The sequence below is a fragment of the Falco cherrug genome, chromosome 1 (genome assembly GCF_023634085.1).
Source record: "Falco cherrug isolate bFalChe1 chromosome 1, bFalChe1.pri, whole genome shotgun sequence".
In the NCBI taxonomy this organism is placed as follows: Eukaryota; Metazoa; Chordata; class Aves; order Falconiformes; family Falconidae; genus Falco; species Falco cherrug.
Window position 1 is genome coordinate 69007648 of NC_073697.1, and position 20824 is coordinate 69028471.

Consider the following 20824-nt stretch of genomic DNA (forward strand, 5'->3'; position numbering starts at 1 on the left):
CTCTTACTATATGTTTGGGATTGATTGGTATTACACAGTACAACTGGCTGTGCAGAAGCTAACTCAGTATTGAATTATTTTCTATGGCATTATCCCTATGTAGAATGGAAAGGATTTCCCTGAGTTGGTCTGTTCAGCATGTCCATATGTAGAACTGGCTCTGGACTGGGTGTAGGCTGCTTTGTCTAAAACTTTACCTGTGCTCAAAGCCTATTTTCCCCTACGTTCACATCTGAATCCAACATAGTTTCTTTAACTAGTTCCCACGCTGCCTACAAAGATTCTAGTAATTCCTTTTTAACAAGTACCTCCATTTTTATGTAATTTCCCTTTTTGAAATTAAGCACAACAGTAGTGGATGGGTTTTTTTTATTGCTCCTTAAAGAACATTAAATCCAGATTTATTATAGTTATTTTACACAGTAGCTCTTTGATAGAAATATTCAGTATCACAATCAACTCAAGAATACTATATCCTGGTGTTTCATCCAGATTTAGAGTGGGCCTTCTTTCTGGGGGCTCAGAATAGCCAAAGATTTAGTTCATAATATCAATTCTGCCATCATTCTCGTATTGGACTTTAACATTTAGTAAGGGCATAGGCATAGAACACATTAGCTCCATACTGAAGGGTTGCAAGAACACCTGCTGTCATAAGAACAGTTTTTAACTCAGGTTGGAAGCAGATTAAGAAATAACAGCAATTCATCAGACATTGTTTATTGATTTGAATTTCACTAAGGGCTCCCACAGAAATTTGCTTTTGAAGTTCAGAAAACACCTGGCTTGGATATCAAAATTACCCCATCATGAAAGATTTCAGGAAAGTGGAATTGGAACTTAATACCATGCAGAACTTACACATAACCTTACAAAGAATTCATAGTCTATTCATTTTCCCAAATCTTTTATAAATTAACATATATTTGCTTCCTATGTTTAAAGAAAGCTCTTCTCATCTCCCTCTTTAATAGTTTAACGAGGTTAAGATGTTAGAGAGGGAAAATGCATGGGCAGCTCTGAATGGACTTACATGTCAAACTTTTGTACACCAAAAGTTTATTTACATTTTCACTGAAACAGCTTTGACAAGAACTGATGAAGTACGACCTATGCTTGTGACATTAGCCTCTGTAAAATACATAAAGGCTGGTTATTGTCTGATATACCTCATCTACGCATGTGGCTTTACTATATAGCTAATATTTTACTATACTATATATGCATATGTGTGTGTACATTAGAATGGTAGTGTAATCATAAAAGGCGACCTGTTTCAGGAACTGCTACTCAGAAATATTTTTCTTATTACCTCTAAGATTACGTCATCTGTCTGACCACCAGCACCTTTATTTGCAGTCATACTTCAGATTTCTTTAGTATATGGTCCATTCATCAGGTTTTTTGCAATATTTTCTGGAAGGAATCATACAGCTCCCTGCCTTCAGTCTGTTTGGGTAGTATTGTGCAAACATTTTGATTAATACAACTGCATTTTCTTCTCTTGTGATTTTCCAAACTAAATACTGTTGCCTAAAACTTACGTGTGCTCAAAGCCTCGTTTTCTCAACCTTCAAATCAGATGCAACAGAGTTCCTTTACAAACTAGGTGGCAACAAAAATCCCATGATGGGATGGGACTCCTTGCTGGCAAACAGCTGACCAAGGCAAAGCTCCTATGCAGATCATTTAATAAAATCCAATGTGTCTTGCTCCCAGTCCAAGGGAGCCAAATATATCTGTAAGAAGTAACTTGCACAGTTAAGTGGGCTGCCTGTGTTTTTTGATTTAATTTACAACTCTTGCAATCTACCACCTTCCCATATTGTCTCCTAGACTGCGGAATGAACAGTACCAACTTATATCAATACAGTTAGAATAAAGTAACGGTAGAATTTAACATTTAGAATTATTCTTAAGCCACATAAACCAATGTTGTGCAAAGTGCGGTTAACCGTAATAACTGAATATTCAGCAGGGGGAAACCCTCAACTCATTCTTCCACAGTGCCGTGCTGGTTCTCCTTCCGTGCTTGGGAGAGCATTGTGTGAGAGATTTTGCTAATTAAAATCCAGGCCCTGACTCTGTCACTGTTTTCACCCTCAGAATACAGCCAGGGACCATCTGTTGAACAGTTATTTGCAGGCCAGCGTGCAGTACAATCTTCTCATTCAAGTCAAGCATAAATAAATAACTGCAATTGTTGTATTTCTTAGTTACATTGTATTAATGTTGTCTGACCTGCAAATTGCTTGAGAGCATTGCTAATTATTTTTCTGATTTCAGTCGGGTTATTTTACCTTGCAGGATTTTAAGCTTTTAATCTGAATTTCAAAATATGCTTTAAAACCAACACCTTTGTATCTTTGGAAGGATGTCTTTATGATATAGCAGGAGCAAACATACATCCACAGAGGGCCTTTTTATTTCCTGTTTAAACTGTCAGAGAACAATCGATGTACAGGCAGATTGTAAATAGACGAATATTTTTACAGTAAATGCAACTCACATTTGTACAGCACCATGTCCACCTTAAGATTAGCAGTTAAGTGCTAAGGCAATTCCTTTCTTGAACTAATGTAGATGGACTAATATTTATACAGCAAATGTAACTCCTGTTCGTACGGCATCACCTATACCTGAAGATTAGCACCTGAGGGCTAAAGCAGTTCCTTTCTGGAAGCAGGAATGCAAGAACTGCTGGTTCTGAATTCACAGTAAGAGACATTTCCTGGGATTCCATGGGCAGGATTAGAGTTGTTTGTTGGGGAAATCCTTGTAAAGTGGCAGATTTAACTGAAACAACCCTTGCCTTCCCAGCCACTCATGTCTACATTGCTACCGGTGCCCACTCTGCTGCTGCTCGAGTTTCACTACTTCCAGGCCAAAGCTTTGCAGCAAAGCCCCGGGGGAGCGCTCCGCTTTGGCGGTGTCTTTGGCTTGCCCTGTCACAGAAAAATGAGACAGTCATTTCGAGCCCCCTCCCCAACTCTTCTTGAGGGGCGTAACAGCCTCCGCCCCGCCGCTGTGCGGTACCGGGAGGAGGTGGGAGCTCCTGGGCTGCGGGCGCCAGCGGAGCAATGCCGGCAGCAGGAGCAGGCAAACGGTCTCTCGCTGCTGCGTTCGTCCTCAGTGCCACACGCGTCGGGCCGGCTCTGCAACCCGGAGGAGCATCACGCACACGAGCCGCTGCCTCCCTAACGCCGCCCGGGTGTAACGCCGCGGGCCCCAGGCGGGCTGCGCCGGCGGGGCGGGGCGGGGCGGGGCCGCGGCGGGGGCGGGGCCGCGGCGGGGGCAGCAGGGGCGGGCTGCCGCTGCGGAAGTGGCCACCTCCCGCCCCACCGCCCACCCTGGCGCGCGTCACGGCGCAGCGCACGCGCGTGGCCGGGCTCCCGCCCGCTCCCCGCCCCCTCCCCTTCTCCGCCCGCCGGGCCGCGGCTCCTCCCTGCACCACCTTTGGCCGAGCCGCGGGCGGGGGCGCGCACACGGCACCGCTCCCCGGCGGCAGCATCGCGGCAAGCATCCGCGGGAAAGGCGCGTCCGCTTCTCCCCTCCCTCCGCTGCCCCCGCGGCCATGGAGCTGCCCGAGAGCCAGTGCAAGAAAGTCAAGCTGAGCAACAGGGTGCCGAGCTGGGTGAGCGGGCGGGCGGCGGGGCGCCTGTGGGCGGGTGGGCATGCGGGGGAGCGGAGCGGAGCGGGGCGGGGCGGCGGGCGGCCGAGGGAAGGAAGAAGCGGCCGGCGCCGCGGTGATGTGGCAGCGGGCGGCCACGGGGGCTGGGACGGGGCTCCCCGCACCGCTCCCTGCGGCGCGCCGGGGACGCCCCGAGCCGGGACCGTTAACGGAACGGTCGCGCGAGCTCCCCGAGGGGAACGCCGCCACGGAGCCTGGCGGGGGCGGCCCTGGGGAGCGGGGGGTGCGCCCCGGGCCGGCGGGCTGGGTCTCCGCCGCTGTCCGCGGGCAGGCGGGGGCTGGCGGTGGGGAAGGGCGGGGAGCCCCTCCGGAGGGGACCGGCGGTCGGGGGGTTCATCCCTGCCCCTTCCGCCGTGAGCCCGCAGCCTCCAGCGTTCTGGAGGAAGGAAGAGTTACGAATGCGATGTACAATGTGGCCTTTCATAAACCTGGGCTGGCCAGAGACTGAGGTTCTTTGTGTGGCGGGTGTTATGTGGAAAACTGGCGAGACTGAGCTTGGAAAAAATCTAGCCAAAGCCTTCATTCTTGTTCATAAAGATGGGGGAAGGTATTTTACAGCAAAGACCAAAATGCAGCTATTTAGAAGATACACTGCAGGCCATTGAGAACATTTCATAATTTTGATGATGCAAGATGAGTGGGGAAAAAAAAAGGTATGATTTCTTTCAAGCAATGCTAAGCTGAAGGAGATGAGAGATAAGATCCAGAAAACATTTGATATGCAAGTAATAGTGTAGAACAGTCTTTGAAGTCTAGCTGTGAGTAGTACAGGCCACAACTTTTCTATTTAAATGACAGATCTATTACAGAAGAAGAAAAGAGGCTTAAAGTTGCCTGAAAACCAGGGAAGATGGTATTGTACTCAAAAGCATTCAGTAGATGTGCCTGTCCAAGTCTCTTCCACTGTGTACAAGTTCAGACTTGTTTATGTAAGAGTAATTGGTAAATTACATTCAATTTCCATGAGGAAAAGACAAAATCAGATGTTAGGAAGGTGGGAAATAGATCATGTTGGGCTGGGGGTAACAAAGTGTATTTAACAATTACTTTTATCATTTGTCAGAAGCCAAGCCAAGATGAATTTGTCCTAACCAGGGAAATAACTTATTAAAAAAAAAAAGTTAACTGACATTAACTGTTTGCTGAGTTCAGCTGAGGTTAGCAACCCCCTCAGTGTTATGTGGCAAGCAGAGGAAGTCTTCTGCTTCTCTCTTTTTCTTCGGAAGACCTCAGCTGAAATGGTCTTTATAACACAATAAGCTTCACCAGGAAAAAGAGTGCTGCTGATTCACATGCTCCACAGACAAATGTTCTGGCACTTCTGACTCTGCATCTGTTTAGCTGAGAGCAAAGTCAAAGCAACCTATTATGCCCCAATGGAATTGGCAGCCCCTGGGAGAGTAGGTAGAGCCTTGTCTTCAAAACTTTCCCTGGGAATCCAATGCTATTCAAAATACACCTCTGTCTGTGGAAACCCCCTCATCAAGCCCACCTCTTGACCATAGCAAACGCTAGGTTACAGAGCAGCAGACAACATAGCCACAAGTACTGTTATTACGCTAGCTTCATAGGAAGACTTTTGGAATACTTTCTTCAGTGTAGCTCAAATTCCTACCATGGCCGTGCTGTTGCATCGTTTTGCAGGTGACTCCTAATAAGATCTTGCTCCAGCTCTTGTTTCAGAGAGCATATTCAACACAGGCATTTCTGGCTTTGTTTTTGTCCATTCCCTCTGATGCCAGCTAACGACTCTGCTCCAGCACTGGTGAATAAGCTGTCTCTGCTTTTGCTCATGCTGTTACTGCAGCGGGTGGCGAGTGAAGATATACTTGTAGTATGGTTAATCACAGAGTTGCTTGTATCCACGGTGCTGTAGAAGATTCTGGCTGCTTTCTGCTGCTGTGATTTTTGAAACTGTGTCAGCATTAGAACGTTTGGCAAAGATGAACTAGTTTGTGTAAGTGGCAGGAGAGCATGCATTTGGCAGAGTGGGTGGTGCTACGTGCAGAGGTGTTTAGGTGTCTTACTGTATCAGTATCACTTTTGCAAACTGCATTCCAGAGGTCAGTGGTGAGGATAACAGTAAGAATTTTTGTTGCAAGTGGGAGAAAATGTAATGCTGTAGGCTATGGCAGAATATGGTTTGGTGAGTTGTTAGGTTTTAGATCACTGTAAAACACCTTATTGTTCAGATATCACTTCTGGACTTGTCCTTCTTTCCCCAGCATGGCTGTCCAAATCAAAGCACAACTTTCACACCAGAATTTGAGAAAGTAGCTATTGGAAGTCATGCCAATGCAGATCTTTTGGTGAATGGTTCCTGAAACTTTATCCAAATACTTGAACAAACAGACTCTCAGGTGAAGTGCCCTTGTTTTAGCATCTGTGGTAGTCAAGATTTTTAGGTTGGAGCTGTGGTAGTCAAGATTTTTAGGTTGGAGCTATGTCTGTTCTCCTTGCTTGTGTTTGTATATAGATGAAGAAAACTGGCAACGTTCAGTCTGCTTGAGCTGCTGTTTGGTTATTAGGGAGAGCAGTTTGGAGGGGGAAAAGGAAACCTATTATTTGGTTGAGTTATGAGTGCTGTAAAGATATGTTGTTATTGGGGTGTCCCTGGCTTACAGGAGGCACGTGGTGGGCAAGTTAGCAGATTGCCTAGAAAATATCGGAGATAACTGGGAAATGGTAAAGGCATTAAAGATAAGACTACATTTTAGAGGTGATGCAGGGTATGTTGCTATTGTTAGCTTGTGGAAGTTGTTAGCCTGGGAAATCAACAATCTTATCTTAGAGCAGAAGAATATGGAATTAGTCACAGCTTCCTGAGTATATATATGGTTTGTGTAGAAACCGTGCCTGTTCTTTATACAGTTCTTTCCTGATGCTTCCAACCTCAAAGCTGTATCAGGTTGGTGCTGTAGCTTGGGGAGTCTCTGCTTGCCATTGAAAGCTTTACTTCCTACCCCAGAGCTCTTGCTTTGTGAAAAGTTAAAATTTGATGTAAAGTGACTATAGAAGCACAATGTTTCATTGTTGCTCCAAAGTAATGAAGGATAAATTAAGTTAATGTCAGTGCAGTGCTCTGTTAACTATGAAACCATTAAGCAATAATCTTTTCTTTCTGCTGCCTTTTGATCTTGGTGTTGTAACTTGGGTTTGCTCTTCATCTGGATGTGCAATCTGAGCTCTTACATCAAAGGTGTTTGGCACTGATGGTCGGATTTGGGTTTAGCAAAAAAATAGTTGCAACTGGGCAAAACATCAAGAATAAAATAAGAAAAAAATGGGTCAACTCTATCTTGGCAAATGTTTATGTAGAGAAATTGACAAGAGTATTTCCTTTTTGTTCCCATACTTCTCAGAGGTCTGTATTTATTTCCGTGGTCAACTATCTGCAAAGCTAAAAGGTTACCTTTTTGCCAAAAAAAGCGTGCTGCAGAGGCATCCTTCCTTGCTCTCTTTATCATTACAGCTCTTCAGTGCACAGCTGTAAAAGACTTGTTATTTTAATACTCCATGTTTTATTTTTTTTATTTTCAGTACAAAGTTATTAGCACTTCAGATTTCATGTGAGAAACAAACTAGCATAGTGGGGGAGAAGAAAGGAAGGATATATGGGTCTTCTCAGCTGACATCACTGTTAAAATGAAACAGTGGACTGAAGCATTGTTTCTATTTAACATGGTGAGTAGTAGGGAAAATATTAAAATGCAGTATTTGTATAAGTAGTGTGGAAGAACTTAATGTGTAACACAGCGTGGAAGAAATATTTTTGTGGACAAGTAGGAAATTTCAAATGGTTGTAAAAAAAGCAGATACATAGACCTTTGAGATGAATGCCCTTTTTTTGTCAGCCCCTTCACAAAAATCTAGGTGCCCTTTCAGTAGTGACTATTATAGTGATTGTAATTAGGCTAAGAAGTTTAAAATAGCTTTTTTTAAAGAGTACTTGCTCATCACATTGAGTTTTTCTGTTACTAATTTTAATGTTTCATTGATGATATGGATCTCAAAAATGAGTGATACTTTGATGTAGTGTAAAAGGAAATGGTTGGTCTTTATTTCTTCTGTCATTTTGGATGGCCATTTAATTTCATCAGCTGATAGTCATCAAATTTTATGTACAGGAGTTTGAAGACTTGCTGAATAATTTAAGAGCACAAGTGTGAGCCACTGATTTCTGCTCCTGAGTATTTTTCTGTGCCACATCAATATTTGTAGTGAATGTATGTCAGAGATAGTAATTAAAAACTTAACCTATTGAGGATCTGGTGTTCAGCCTTTGTTGCTCAGTGGTGGTAGTGAATCATCTAGTAGCAAAGTGGACATGATTAGGAAACGTTACTAGTTTTCTCGGTTTGTTTTTTTTTCCGCAAGAGAGAATCGCTTGCTAAATTACTACATCTTTAGAACGTATCTATAAAAAGCTGTTTTCTATTGGAAGATAAGAAAGATTTTGGTGTTACTTTGCCCAGGAATAGTACAGAGCTGTCTTGTTTGTGTGCATGTGCACATGAACAAAAGGTGGGGCTGCTGGGGATGGGTGTGTTTTTGAATGCATGGAGACTGTTTGGGCAGTTTAACCTTTAGTCTTAGATGCCTGTGTCTGAAGTACAGTTGTGTTATTATCCTATCGCTGAGCTTGCTGGCTGCGCTGTTGCACTTGTGTGCCTTGTACTCTAGCTATGTTGGCCTTGTTGCTGTGGTTCATCATCTCTGCTAATTTGTTAATTGATACTTTTTTTGTTTTTTCTTTTTTAAGGTTGTGTCTTTTTCATCATTTTAAGAATCCTGCTTGCCTCAGGATTACATGTGTTTTGTGAGCTTAGTGCAATACCCTGATCAGTTTCATTGCTGCTTTACTAGTTCTGGAAAACAAAGAAAACTGATGCAATTTACTGAATATGGACTGGAAGAAGTCTTCTTGGAGGAGACCAATGTATATTGATCTCCGAAGTATTTGAGTCTGATAAGAGACTCGTTGCCAGGAGTCAGAAGCAAAGCATTTGTGTTTTTATGTTTTAATGTAAAAGACCTTACTGAGACAGTGACATGGGAGCTGTTCTTTGAGACTGTCTTCTGTTTATCCAGTGTCTGGTACAATACAGTACAACTGGAATTAATGAGAAAGGATGTTGCTGTTAAAGTACTGGTCTCAATTAAAAGAAAGATACGCTATGGGTAATGAACATACACAGCAATTCAAACTAAGTACTGAAATTTTTTTTGTTGTTAATTCCACCATTTCTGCATTTGCTCACTGAGATCTCTTTTTATGTCGTGCATAGTTGTTTCTACTATAAGAAAAATGCCTGATTTTTTTGACTTCTGGTTTTAGTTAGCTGTATTGCAATGACTTCGTGTGCAGAACAACTTTGTTTTAGGACATAAATTATTTGAAGGTAAAATGATTAGCAAGTATAACTTCATTTTATGTGTTTTAACCTGTTTGCAGGTGGTGGTTTCTAATGAGTTGGTATTCAGTCTTCATCTAATTTTAGATGCTGGACTGTAACCACTGATTTACGGAGTTGTTTTATTTAAAAACTTGAACATCTGTTCCCACCTTGAGTTTCTGTTTGTATTAACTATGAGTCCAGCTGTGTATAGAAGCAGGGACATACAATCACAGAAAGTCATAACTTCCAATTAAGTTATAGATAACTTTTGAAATCTATTTCTCTAGAAGAATGGTGTAGTAGCAGTTCTTGAAGCCACAATTAGTTGCCATTTTTCTGTTAACCCTACTTTGTGCTGTTTCTCTGTAAAACTACAAACAGCTCGCTGCCAGTACTCCATAGGTTTATATCCTGCCTTTTTCTTTTTTATTAAATAAGTTCTTTCCAGCTAGCGCTGATACAGTGATGAAGATAGTGTAAGTATCTTGCAGTATGTTTGTAAGCAAGAGAAGTCAAAAAAGCATTACATATACCACTAATCCTTCCCACTGCCCCCTTTTTTATTTTGTTTAAAGCCTTCTTGTCTGTTTGATTGTTCGTACTTGGTCTGGTTATCTAAGGTCTTGATCTTTTATAATCAAAGTTCATATAACTAGAAACCATTAAAGCTTAAGGGAATGCTGAGGCTGATCTTCCTGTGGGTTCCCTCAGCTTGTGAAATGTGTTTGACAGCAGTGTAATTTTAAGATACTTGTACAGCAGCTTATGATGAATAAATAGCTGTAATAAAGTCTGTAATATTTGTTTTAATTTTGGGGGTTTTATTTTTTAATTTTAAATTTATTTTAAAATTTAATGTTAAAATTTTTTAATTTTGTTAAAAGCTTTGTTTTAATTAAAATTATATTGGAAAAATCCCATCTTTTCCAGTAAATTCTTTAGTAAGTTGCTTAGAAATAGTACTTTCTTTAAATGCTCAGAATATATGATAACTGTCTCAATTCTGGAGACTTAGTATGTCGCAGATAAAGGCAGAGTGATTTGGAGGTGTGTCTGCTGAAGTGAAAGTTGGACTAGATGTGCAATGAAAAGGCCTCTTCAGAGTTATAAATGAGCCAGTGGTTGACTGTTTTATGATGGAAACCTTTAGCTCAGAGTGAGAGAGAATTCATTTGATTTTCTTAGATTTAAATGACGTAATTACAAGTCAAGTCTAGCAGTTCATCTCTATTTTTATAGTTGATTTTTCTTAAAGGACTCGTATTTGAAAGTAGTAGTTGACTAATCTGGCAATCCCAAGTTTCACAGAAGGAGCAGAAGGGATGCTATTTGCTATGGGTGGCTTTTCTAATTTCCATTGTATCCTTTGAGCTATGCTGCAGCTGATGGATTGGGTATTGATTTTACTTCCACTGGTGTGTCTCCAAGTCTTTCTTTGTGCCTGTGAATAAGTTTTAGTATGCTTTGCCAGCTCACCCTTTCAGAAGTTAAAAACCTAATCAACTTTTTTTACAGGGAATGCAAAGGGCAACCAATGTTACCTACCAAGCTCATCATGTCAGCAGGAATAAGAGAGGCCAAGTGGTAGGAACAAGAAGTGGTTTTCGTGGATGCACAGTCTGGTTAACAGGTACAGTCACAGCTTTCTGAGGATGCTTTTGTTGTAGTTACTTTTCTGAAAAGGCACTTCGCAGCTGATTTTTTTTCATGCAAAGTTGAATGTGTGTGGAATCTATGCAATTTTATTATGATTTTTAGCAAGAAATTGCTTTGGGATGGATAGTAACCTGAGAACGTATTTTGTTCAGTGCTCTGGGAGCATTGTTTTTTGGCACTGTGCACAGCTTAATTCCAGTTGAGTTTTGGAGTGTATGGCATGGGTTTTTTTTTTTGGTGTTTTAATCAATTCTGGCTGTTCTTGCTGTCCTTTTTAGCTATTAACAAATGAAACCTAACTTTTTTTTTTAAGTCTGTATTTCTGAATCCTTTGTATAAAGGTCTCTTCTCTTTGGAATGTACTTGTCTCCTTGGGTTAAACATTTCAACATAAACCTATGCCTTTGGACACCAATTGCATGTTGAGGCAGTGCATACAGGGAGTTATTTTTGAGATCAGCTCTGTGTTTTTTTCACTGAATTGTTTTGATTGTAAAAAGAGGGGGTAAGTAAATTCTGGAAGACAGCTTTGTTTCATAACTGTGAGGAGATTTTTGCTCTGTCTTTCAATGTTCCTGGAAGCTTTAATGTATTTCCTTTGAAGGTTTTTTTCTTTTTCTGGTTAAAACTTAAAATAAAAGATAAATATCACAAAATGTGTTGTTAGTTTGTAAACAGTTTAGAGCACTGTTGTGTTGTGGTACAAAGGATCTTCAAAGAGTATTAGAGAAATTTACTACCCAAAGTAAAATTTGTTTCCATTAGTGTTAATGAACATGCATAAAAGTTAAAGCAGTAGTTGAGAACAAATTGCTGAGAGCCATTCCAGACTGGTTTGAAACAATAGCTTGTTGTCATGTATTTCTTTGGTAAAAGAATGGAGCCCTTTCTCTCCCTATTTTTGTCATGTAGCTCCAGCCTGTCTTTCAAGGCTCAAATGATCTGGTAGGCTGTCTTTCTGTTTCTGATAACTTGTTAATATCCTTTTGCAAAAGGTCATGATAAGAATGTGTTTTCAGTTAGCTACATGGCAACATTTTCCAGTCATCGTTCTTTTTAAACAAATGTAATCCTAATGCCCAGTTTCCTTTTTTTCAGGAGGAAGAAGGGTGGTGGTAGAATACAGAAAAGTAGGAAGGCAGTAAAGTATTAATAGGTTATTGAAGATGTTAGAGCGCTTATGGTAGGGAGTGAGATGGACTATAGGTATTGAACTAAGCAATACTACCCATTCTAGAACTATGCAAACATGTCTCTTCAAAACTCTGCTAGGTTTTAGAGTAAAAGCTGAAATGGTATACTTCCTTCAAGATTCTCTCATCTCATCAGCAGTCATGGGGTGGGAGTGTACAGAAAGTTTTCAGGTGTCACTTTTCATTTTTAAGCTAAGATTTATTTGAGAGCTAAATACTAATGAATGTCTTGTGCTGTCAAGTGAGAGAGTCCTAGTAAAAAAACCAGAGTAACGTATCAAAAAAATGGAAAAGCATTACTTTTGTGTGTAAAATAATATGCCATTTTGGAAGTGTAAATTACTGTAAAGACTTTGTCAGGTCAAAAGATGTTTTTAATTTTCATTATTATATAACCTTAACTTTTGCATTTAATCACATGTTAAAGACCAAATGATGTGTGAAAAACTAGCGTTTGGGTGAATAGCAAGCTAGATGTGGGGACAGTAACTGCAAGTCAAAGACTGCATCAATGAGAAGTAAATGATGAAGTTGCTGAAATCTTAATTTGGACTACCGTGCTTATTTTCTAAGATGGGGGTGTACTTAATTGCTGCCAAAAGACAACTGTTCTGTTTCCAGCCTTGCTTTCCTTCTCTTGCCTTGCACAGCTGTAGTGCTTGCCTAGTCCAACCTTGAGCTGATTCAACTTGATAAATCAGTGAACTTAATACAGCCTCCTTCCACACACAAAAGGGAAAAAGAGAAAAAGAAAAAACTTGGGAAAAAAAAATAGCAAACTGAATTGGCTAACAGGCACAAGAGGCAGTGGAATAATAGAGGTAGGATGGAGTGGAGTGGAGACAAGGGAGGGCAAGAGAGCGGGACCTCCCCTTTTGGAAACTGGTTCTGGCCTAAGTTGTAATACTCAGCTTCATCTTGTGTAACTGTTGCTCTTGTCAAAGTAGACAGGTGAACATTGACACAAAAACCTGGAGTTGTCCAAGAAAATGATATTTTTTATAGATTATGATAGGTCATTATTCACAACTCTGCAATTTTTTGAGTATGAGCCAAACCATACTAAAATCTGTGAGATTGATGAGGGTATTGGCTTAAGTTCTTATATAGGACTTGTCCTGGGATACACATATTCTTACGTTTTCAGTAGGCTGCTCTGCATCTTCTGGATATTGAGTGAAGGTGGAACCAGTGCAGTGACACCTCTTCTTTAAATTACCCCAAAGTATCAAGGTTCCCTTTGCACTTTCTGTTTTCCTAGAAATGGTTGTTAACATGATTGTCATCCTTTGCTGTAAAGGTCTTAGAATTAAAACTAGACCGCTGTTCTGTGTGATTTTTTTTTTTTCCTCCTTCTTTCTCTGAAAGCTATAAGAAGTCTTAACCACCACTGATAAAGATCACAATATTTTTATTCAACCACTAGTGCTATTTTTTTTAGACTACCATTACCTTGTATTTTTTTTTCCTTACTCCAGGAATTGATGTCATCTTATGAAGATTTGAGTTCGTATTCCATGTAGGAATTGATTGATCCCTAAGCTGAAGCATGTGTTCCAAATAAACTCCTGAAATCTAGTCTGGAAAATTATTTAAAAACATTTCCAACTTAAAGCAAACAGTACGCTTTTTAGCGCCAGCAAAAACTCTCAATTGTTTAAAGGTTTGTTGCTGAAGATTCTGAACTAGATCAAAGTTTAATGTCTTTGCTTGGTGCTAACACACTCCAGTTAGTGGAGCATCACTGCTGCGTGTGAGCCTTGAGTGAGTTTTGTTGTGTCTGTTGGGTCTAATTCAGTGCTGTTATTCTGCAAGGAGTAAGTACAGAGTGTGGTTTGATCTGATCCTATTTCTTTTGTTGACTGAAATTCACTTCAGTGTGAGATCTTCCTCTTCTGATGTAAATATAACATCTTGACTCTGTGTTTGGTTTCTGAATTGAGTTTGCTCAGGTCATAACAACTGCCACCAGCAATGCTGGGAAATGTGCGCCAGCTCTGTAAGTGGCAGCAGGTCTCAAGGCTAAACTTTTTATTTGCTTCTAGTTGCACACTTAACTTTGTGCCTTACTCTCCTTATACCTATTGTCCGTGTAGAAGGCGCTTGGCTTATATTGCAGGTAAGCACCTCTGAGAGGCATTGCTGCTGATGCCTGTCACTTGATTTTTCATACTAGCAGTGGTACATGTGATACAATTTTCCCTAACTTGTTTCTATGCTTATATTGATATTATTATTGAATATTCTAGGTCTGTCTGGTGCTGGGAAGACTACAGTGAGCATGGCACTGGAGGAGTATTTAGTATGCCATGGCATTCCATGCTACACATTGGATGGTGACAATATTCGCCAAGGCCTTAATAAGAATCTGGGTTTCACACCAGAAGACAGAGAAGAAAATGTTCGTCGTATTGCTGAGGTTGCTAAACTGTTTGCAGATGCTGGTTTGGTGTGCATTACTAGTTTCATCTCTCCTTATACTCAGGTAAATGTGAAAACCCTCTAGGTAAAGTGTAGGGAATATACAAAATGCAAAATGTCACCAATTTTAGTTAAAGGAATCCCTTGCTAAACTTGCTTGCCTGTTTTTTTTTATGACGTTTTTCCTTTCTAGAGACGATTACTCAAATTTCAGAAACATTAATCTTAAATATAAAAAGTTTATATTAGTCCTATAATTAGAACTGTCCTTCAGTCTATTAGGCAGAATTATTAATCTAATATTGGGAATAAACCCAAATGATACTCCAAGAGTCTTAGAATATCTTGTTTGATCTATGTAGTTTCCAGTACTTCAATTAATATGAAGACCAGATATAGATCTGAAGACTCAGTTAAATTGTTTTTAAAACTTTTCCATTAGTGAATGAATGATGTGAGCTGTATTTTCCCCAGTGGATTAGGAGAAAAACGTTGAATCGGCTGTAGTTCTTTTTACTTTATTTCATGCTATGTATACAACATAACTGAAAACTAACCTAAATCCATGTTCACATTGTTTTGTGAATACTCTTCATCTGTGTATGAGAACATAGATGACTCTCATCTATGACAGAAAGGATGTGTGAACACTAAGTATCTTGAAGAATGACCCAGACCTTTCACAGCATGAGAAGGTGTTATTTCTTCAGTTATAGTGGTACAGATAGTTCTTCTGATAATCATTTGGAGAACTCAAGATCCTGCAGTAAAACAGAAATCTTTAGATACGAGGAAAAAACCCTATATTCAGTAAAAGATGGTTATAGTGGATTTTTTGAAAATTTTTTTGTTCTCTAAATGAAATTCAGTTGTTTCAATGCTTGGCAAACCATACAAATAAAGTAATATTTGGAGCATACAAGTCTTGTTAGATTGATGAATGCAGAGAAATCTGGTGCTCTGGAGAGAAGGGTGATCATATCAGGAGCTGCAGGTAATACCACCTCTGACTTTAGTGAGCTATGCAGATGTAACTGGGAATGCAGGTCTTAAGATAGCGGCAGGTATAGAAAAATCTGCGCTCTATGCCTGTTTTTTGTTTGGTGGGGTGTATGTTTTTGTTTGGATTTTATTTTTTTTTATTTATTTCGTAAATCAGGTTAATCTAAACTATTTCAGATCTTCATGTCAGCTTTTGCCATGTGATGAACTGTAGCCAAACTGATGTAATTTGCAGGGCATTGGTTGATTTAATCATGTTTCTTTTTTCAAACTTTGAAAGCTCATTTCCATTTTACTGTTGTCTTTCTGCTTTCAAAGTTCATTTTAAAGAAGCTAATAACGATATGTAGGTGCAATCTTTTAGGTTTTTTTCTGTTTTCTTTCAGGATCGTAATAACGCCAGACAAATTCATGAAGGGGCAAGTCTGCCTTTTTTTGAAGTATTTGTGGATGCTCCATTGCATGTCTGTGAGCAGAGAGATGTTAAAGGACTGTATAAGAAAGCCAGGGCTGGAGAAATTAAAGGTGAACCTAGATGTAGTCACATCCTTTCTACATAAATGAACCATTGGTGTAATTTGACTCCACATAAGTGGATGTGCTCAAGTCTGAGAGTGTACTACCCTTAAAAGCGGCATGGGCTGGGGACAGGACCAAGCAGAAAATCAGGATCAACTTCTAGCTCATTTAACTGACTAGATAAATGCATAGGAGAGTAAAAGGGCAGAAGTGGCTATCCTTAAAAAGCCTTGAGCAGTTTATGTGGTTTCTGTTGTAGGTTATGATTGAGGGTTAGTCTTACCTCCTTTGAGTATCCATCAACTAGTTAAAAAAGAGCCCGATTCACTCTAAAGTCTATAAAGGTTTGCATTAATAAGAGTTAACTAATGTCTTCCAAAAAGTAAAACATGATCACTGTCTTTCTTTAAAGACCATTAAGAATGCTTCTGAAGAGACTAACTTCTATTTTGAAGTTTAAGGGTCTGTGCTAGTGCCCATGAAAATAATTTCATATCCCCAGCCTCAGATCAAGATTTAAGTACAGCCTGCAATAAAAAAAGCTTAAATATGTGATTACTCATTGCAAGTATTGTTTCAAGCTGTGTTATATTACAGTTGCAGAGGCTGACAATAGCACTTTTTACCTGTATTAAGAAGCAAAGCAGTGTTTAATCACTTTCAGAGGCTGAGTTTGCAGATGCTGTAATGAGGAACTCACCGCTAGCAAAAGTGATACAAAATTCAAGAATCTAAGATATTCCACCTGACTGGTTACTTGATAATTCTAGTACTACCAAATATACCATGTGAAGACCAGGAATAAATAAGGCTGAACTAAGGTTTGCTCAGAATCAAAGCAAGATGGGTTGAGACCTTACAGTACAAAGATAGTTCTGTACAAAATCCTTGTTTGTCCTGTAGAATTTTATTAATATTTTATTAATCTTACAAGACCCATAATGGAACTGTGTTACTTTAGAAGTGGTAGTGAAGTATACAGTGGCTAAGTAAGTTACAAATGGGTCTAGCAGTGGCTGTATCTTCTGACTTGTCAGATATACGAAGGATGAAAATTAAATGAACTTGCTTGTTCACGAGGAGCGTCAGCAACTGTTTCCTTCTTTTTCCCTGGCAGTGGTAATGGGACACTTTCTTTGCCCCCTCTTCCCACTTCTCCAGTGATCAATACTTCTAAATTGCATGGTTTTTGGAACAGATACTGGCCTTTCTTTTTCACATGGGGTACTGCAGCAATTGATTTTTTTCTTAGATGGGGAATGAAGCTACTAATTTTGAGATTATTTAACTCTGCAGTGAAAAACTCTATTTTTAATGTTTGCATCTGCAGTTGTAGAGGATGCAGATGTTCAGTTGCTGTAACCCAGCTGATACTACTCCTGCAGATCTGACTTGTAGTGCTTACATGCATTGCTGTTGGGCTTGATTGTCCCTTGTTTGTGCATGGTTATTCAGAATCTCCTCTGTTTCAAAGCAGACTGCTAGCTAAGTAAGCTGGAAGAAGTGTCAGTGATAGCTTGTACAGTCTGTGACAATAGTTGTTGTAACTATAATAAACACACAATCTACTTTACATTAACAGCTATCTTAAGATGAGTGATTAGCTAATGTAATAGATGTTGGAATTCCTTACTCTTTGGAGTGCTGCTTGGTGGCATGAGTGTAAATTTACACGTATACTGATTGTTCAGCTTTGTGTTTAAAACCAAACAAACCAAAACCCCACAACAATCACATCACAGCTAATAATGAAGGACAGGTGATGGATGACTAACTCTGGTTTGATGTGCACAGTTATTCTGCCAATGGTCCGTCCTTTATTCGCAATTTAAATCAAATAACTTCACTAACAAAAATGAGCTATGTATGTGCTGCAGAATACCGAAGTTTGATGCAGTCATGTAGTAGGATTAGCGGATGGACTGATGAAGAAAAAAACCTGTTGATTATCTAGAAAACTTGTCTGTGAACAATGTTAAAATTGGCACAATCTTTTGGAAAAAGTCAGTTAAGATTTTTTTCTTATGTTCTGTAGGTTTTACTGGGATTGACTCGGAATATGAAAAACCAGAAGCCCCCGAGCTTGTGCTGAAAACTGATTCCTGTGATGTGAATGATTGTATACAACAAGTTGTGGAACTTCTTCAAGAAAGGGTGAGCAGAAATGCAGATAGATCTTAGTAACCTTTTCAAAACATTTGTGCCTGCAATTTGAACATCTGTACTTGGAAAAGCAGAGACAGTTTTTTTTAATAGTTGAAGGCTTATGCATCTTTAAAATCTAGCTTTCAAACTTGTCCTATTATGTGCATCCTTTTTAAATCTAAACATTGCAGCAACATTGATCTCTAAGTGAAATAAGATTTGGACAAGTGGAAAATTATATTAATTATCATAACTGATAACTGGAAGGGAGAGAAGGGTGTCTCAGCTGCTACAGAACCAATGATGAATGCAGACTTTAAAACTGGTTACTGGCATTTGTAAGGGCCTGAAATGTTTTACTTTGTCTCTATAGCAAACCAATTAATATATACTGCAGATGTGAAGAGACAGGGCTGTATTTACACAGTAATTTGAGCTGGCTTAGATAGGGGCTGCTGTGGTTGTGTCTGGTTTCCCTTGTTCCCAATGTTTTTCTTGCACTAGTAAAAGTGGTTCTGCAACTGTGTAATGACCGGTTCAGGAAGCTGATCTTCTTGACGTGGCTGAGTTATGTTATTGGTTCATAGCTTCTGAAAAGGTAGGTCTCTTTCTTTGTTCATGCCTATGATCTACACCAACACTTTTGAAGCCTCTGGGCCTCCTCCTGTTTGATAAGTGGATTCAGCTCACTACCCAACCTAAAAAACACACCAAACCAACAGAAAACCAACCAACCAACAAAACAAAACCAAACAAAACCCCTCACAAACAAACAGTAGTATGCCAGCAAACCACCTACAGAAAACAAAACAAATAAACAACCAATAACCCCAAACCTGCCAAAAGTGGAGGCAGCCATGAGATGGCTTTATTCTCCTGAAACCATACCCCCAGAATCTACTAATCTTCATCTAGAAGAAATAGGTCTCCTTACATTCTTATCTATAGTCTGTGGATAGTGGGATGACATTTGAGACAACTAATTTAGATACTCTAGCAGGCAATTACTCATATTTTTGTGAGGTGCATGTTCTGGAAATTTAGAGTGTAGGCAGTAGCTTGAGTAAAGCTCCATCAAGTGTTGAAGTTGGTACAAGCAAAAGACCTCATCATGTAGCCAGCGTGGAGTTGATTTTAATCCTCTGTGCCACTACAGCTCTGGAGAGATTTAGTCCCTTGTATCTAAATTTTCAAGAAGGCCCTGTTAATAGATCACTGCTTGCACAGTGTTGCTCAGGAGATAAGACAGGGCAGAAAACCGCAGCAGAATTATTTATTCTTACCCTAATGCTAATCTGAATATTTTCTGGAAGAAAAAAGGAGACGCCTGTGTAGGAGTCCTACCTATGGGAGGTGGCATTTCGTGACTGTGGGAAGCCTTGCGCCTTCTGCTCAGAACTATTAAGTAAACTTCATAATTGTAGAAACCAATGTCACGTGTGCCAAGATAGTGATCTCCAAAGTACATTAACACACTTGGTACACGGTGCTGAATGCTGGCTCCTGGCCCAGTCAGCTGTCCTATGCTTGAGGCACAGTTTTAGTGCTTTTATTTTTTGTCTTTATAGCCAACAGTATCACAAATGTCAAGATACCTTAGTGGTTGCTTACTTAAATGAGAGAGAATGAAACTAAGGCATGGCTGAACAGGCATGTGTTGTTCTCAGGCCATATTAATACAGTGATATCTTGAGAAAATAATTTCTCTAAGTTTCCTTTAATTGGAACAAGCTGTGCCTGTGTTCTTTAATAATGGATTGTGATTAGTAAAGAAGACGACCATAGGCTAGCAGGATTAAAAATAATTTGGGATATTCGTTTTGTTTCAATAGCTGTGAAAATGTTTAGGAAGAAGTCTGCACAAAGTATTGGTAAGCCTTGAATTTCAAGGTCTGTTTTTATAGTAGTTCAGATAATAATGGCAGTAAAGACAGCTGGAACTGTATAAATATGTGTTGAAATAGAGATACAGATATACACACATACGTATTTATTAAACTAGAATTTGAAACATTGTTCTTTTATAGGTAGTGGAATTATTTGGTTCTTAGAATTTTTCATAATATTTGAGAAGAACTCTGAAACAAATATATCAGGTCTTTTCCAAAAACATGTTCAGTCCTTTATGGAAGAATAAGGGAGAACCACATGGAAATAGGAGTAATAAACAGCTGTGGAACCTGAAAACTTATGTGGTATAACTTGGTTTTGAGGATCATCTGGCTTGGTATCTTTGCATGTAAATGTAATAGATACTTCAAAGTTCTTTTTAGGGACCTAGAATACAAGGTACTGATGAGCATCTCCTAAAGCTACTGAGTCTGAGTCATATGAAAGTTCCTTTCACCACTTCTCCATGCCTGCACACCACCACCTCCCCCACAGCTCCTTTCAGTACTACACAAATTGGTGTTTGCATGCTTGCCCCCTCCTCCCCAGCCTAGTCAGAATGGCTTATGTAGCTTTTGAGCTTGATAGTTTTGGATTTCAATCAGCTGATACTTTCCAATGGAGTCAGACAAGCCTAGTGTAGGTGTTTGGCTGTAAAGATCTCATTGTGTGTGTTCTTGTTTTTCCTGTCAACAAGTATAGTTGATCTGGCCCCCTTGCACAAAATTCATGCTTCCTTACTATGGAACAAGTTCAATATTTAGCCTGGAAAATATTTTCTGAAGAAGTCATAACTCAGGAATGCCATCTTTATTGTTGAGGAAGTACAAAGTGTACAAGGAAAGAGTTGCATTTCTAGTAGGTAACTTTTTTAATTTTTAACTACCTTTTGTATAAATGTCCTGTTA

At 39.7% G+C, this 20824-nt stretch overlaps 1 protein-coding gene across 3 annotated transcripts in view; it reads left to right on the forward strand.

Moving 5' to 3' along the window:
- Positions 1 to 3413: 3413 nt before the first annotated feature.
- PAPSS1 (3'-phosphoadenosine 5'-phosphosulfate synthase 1) overlaps positions 3414 to 20824 on the forward strand; it is a 48014-nt gene continuing 30603 nt past the window's right edge. For 2 of the 3 annotated variants that reach the window (XM_055702824.1, XM_055702843.1), the window contains exons 1-5: positions 3414 to 3634; positions 10606 to 10720; positions 14189 to 14424; positions 15749 to 15887; positions 17917 to 18035. In XM_055702824.1, coding sequence (XP_055558799.1) covers positions 3575 to 3634; positions 10606 to 10720; positions 14189 to 14424; positions 15749 to 15887; positions 17917 to 18035 — 669 coding nt within the window. In that variant the 5' untranslated portion in view covers positions 3414 to 3574. Of the gene's footprint in view, positions 3635 to 7321; positions 7376 to 10605; positions 10721 to 14188; positions 14425 to 15748; positions 15888 to 17916; positions 18036 to 20824 lie in introns of those variants that run through there. The other variant, XM_055702834.1, reaches the window with a different exon arrangement.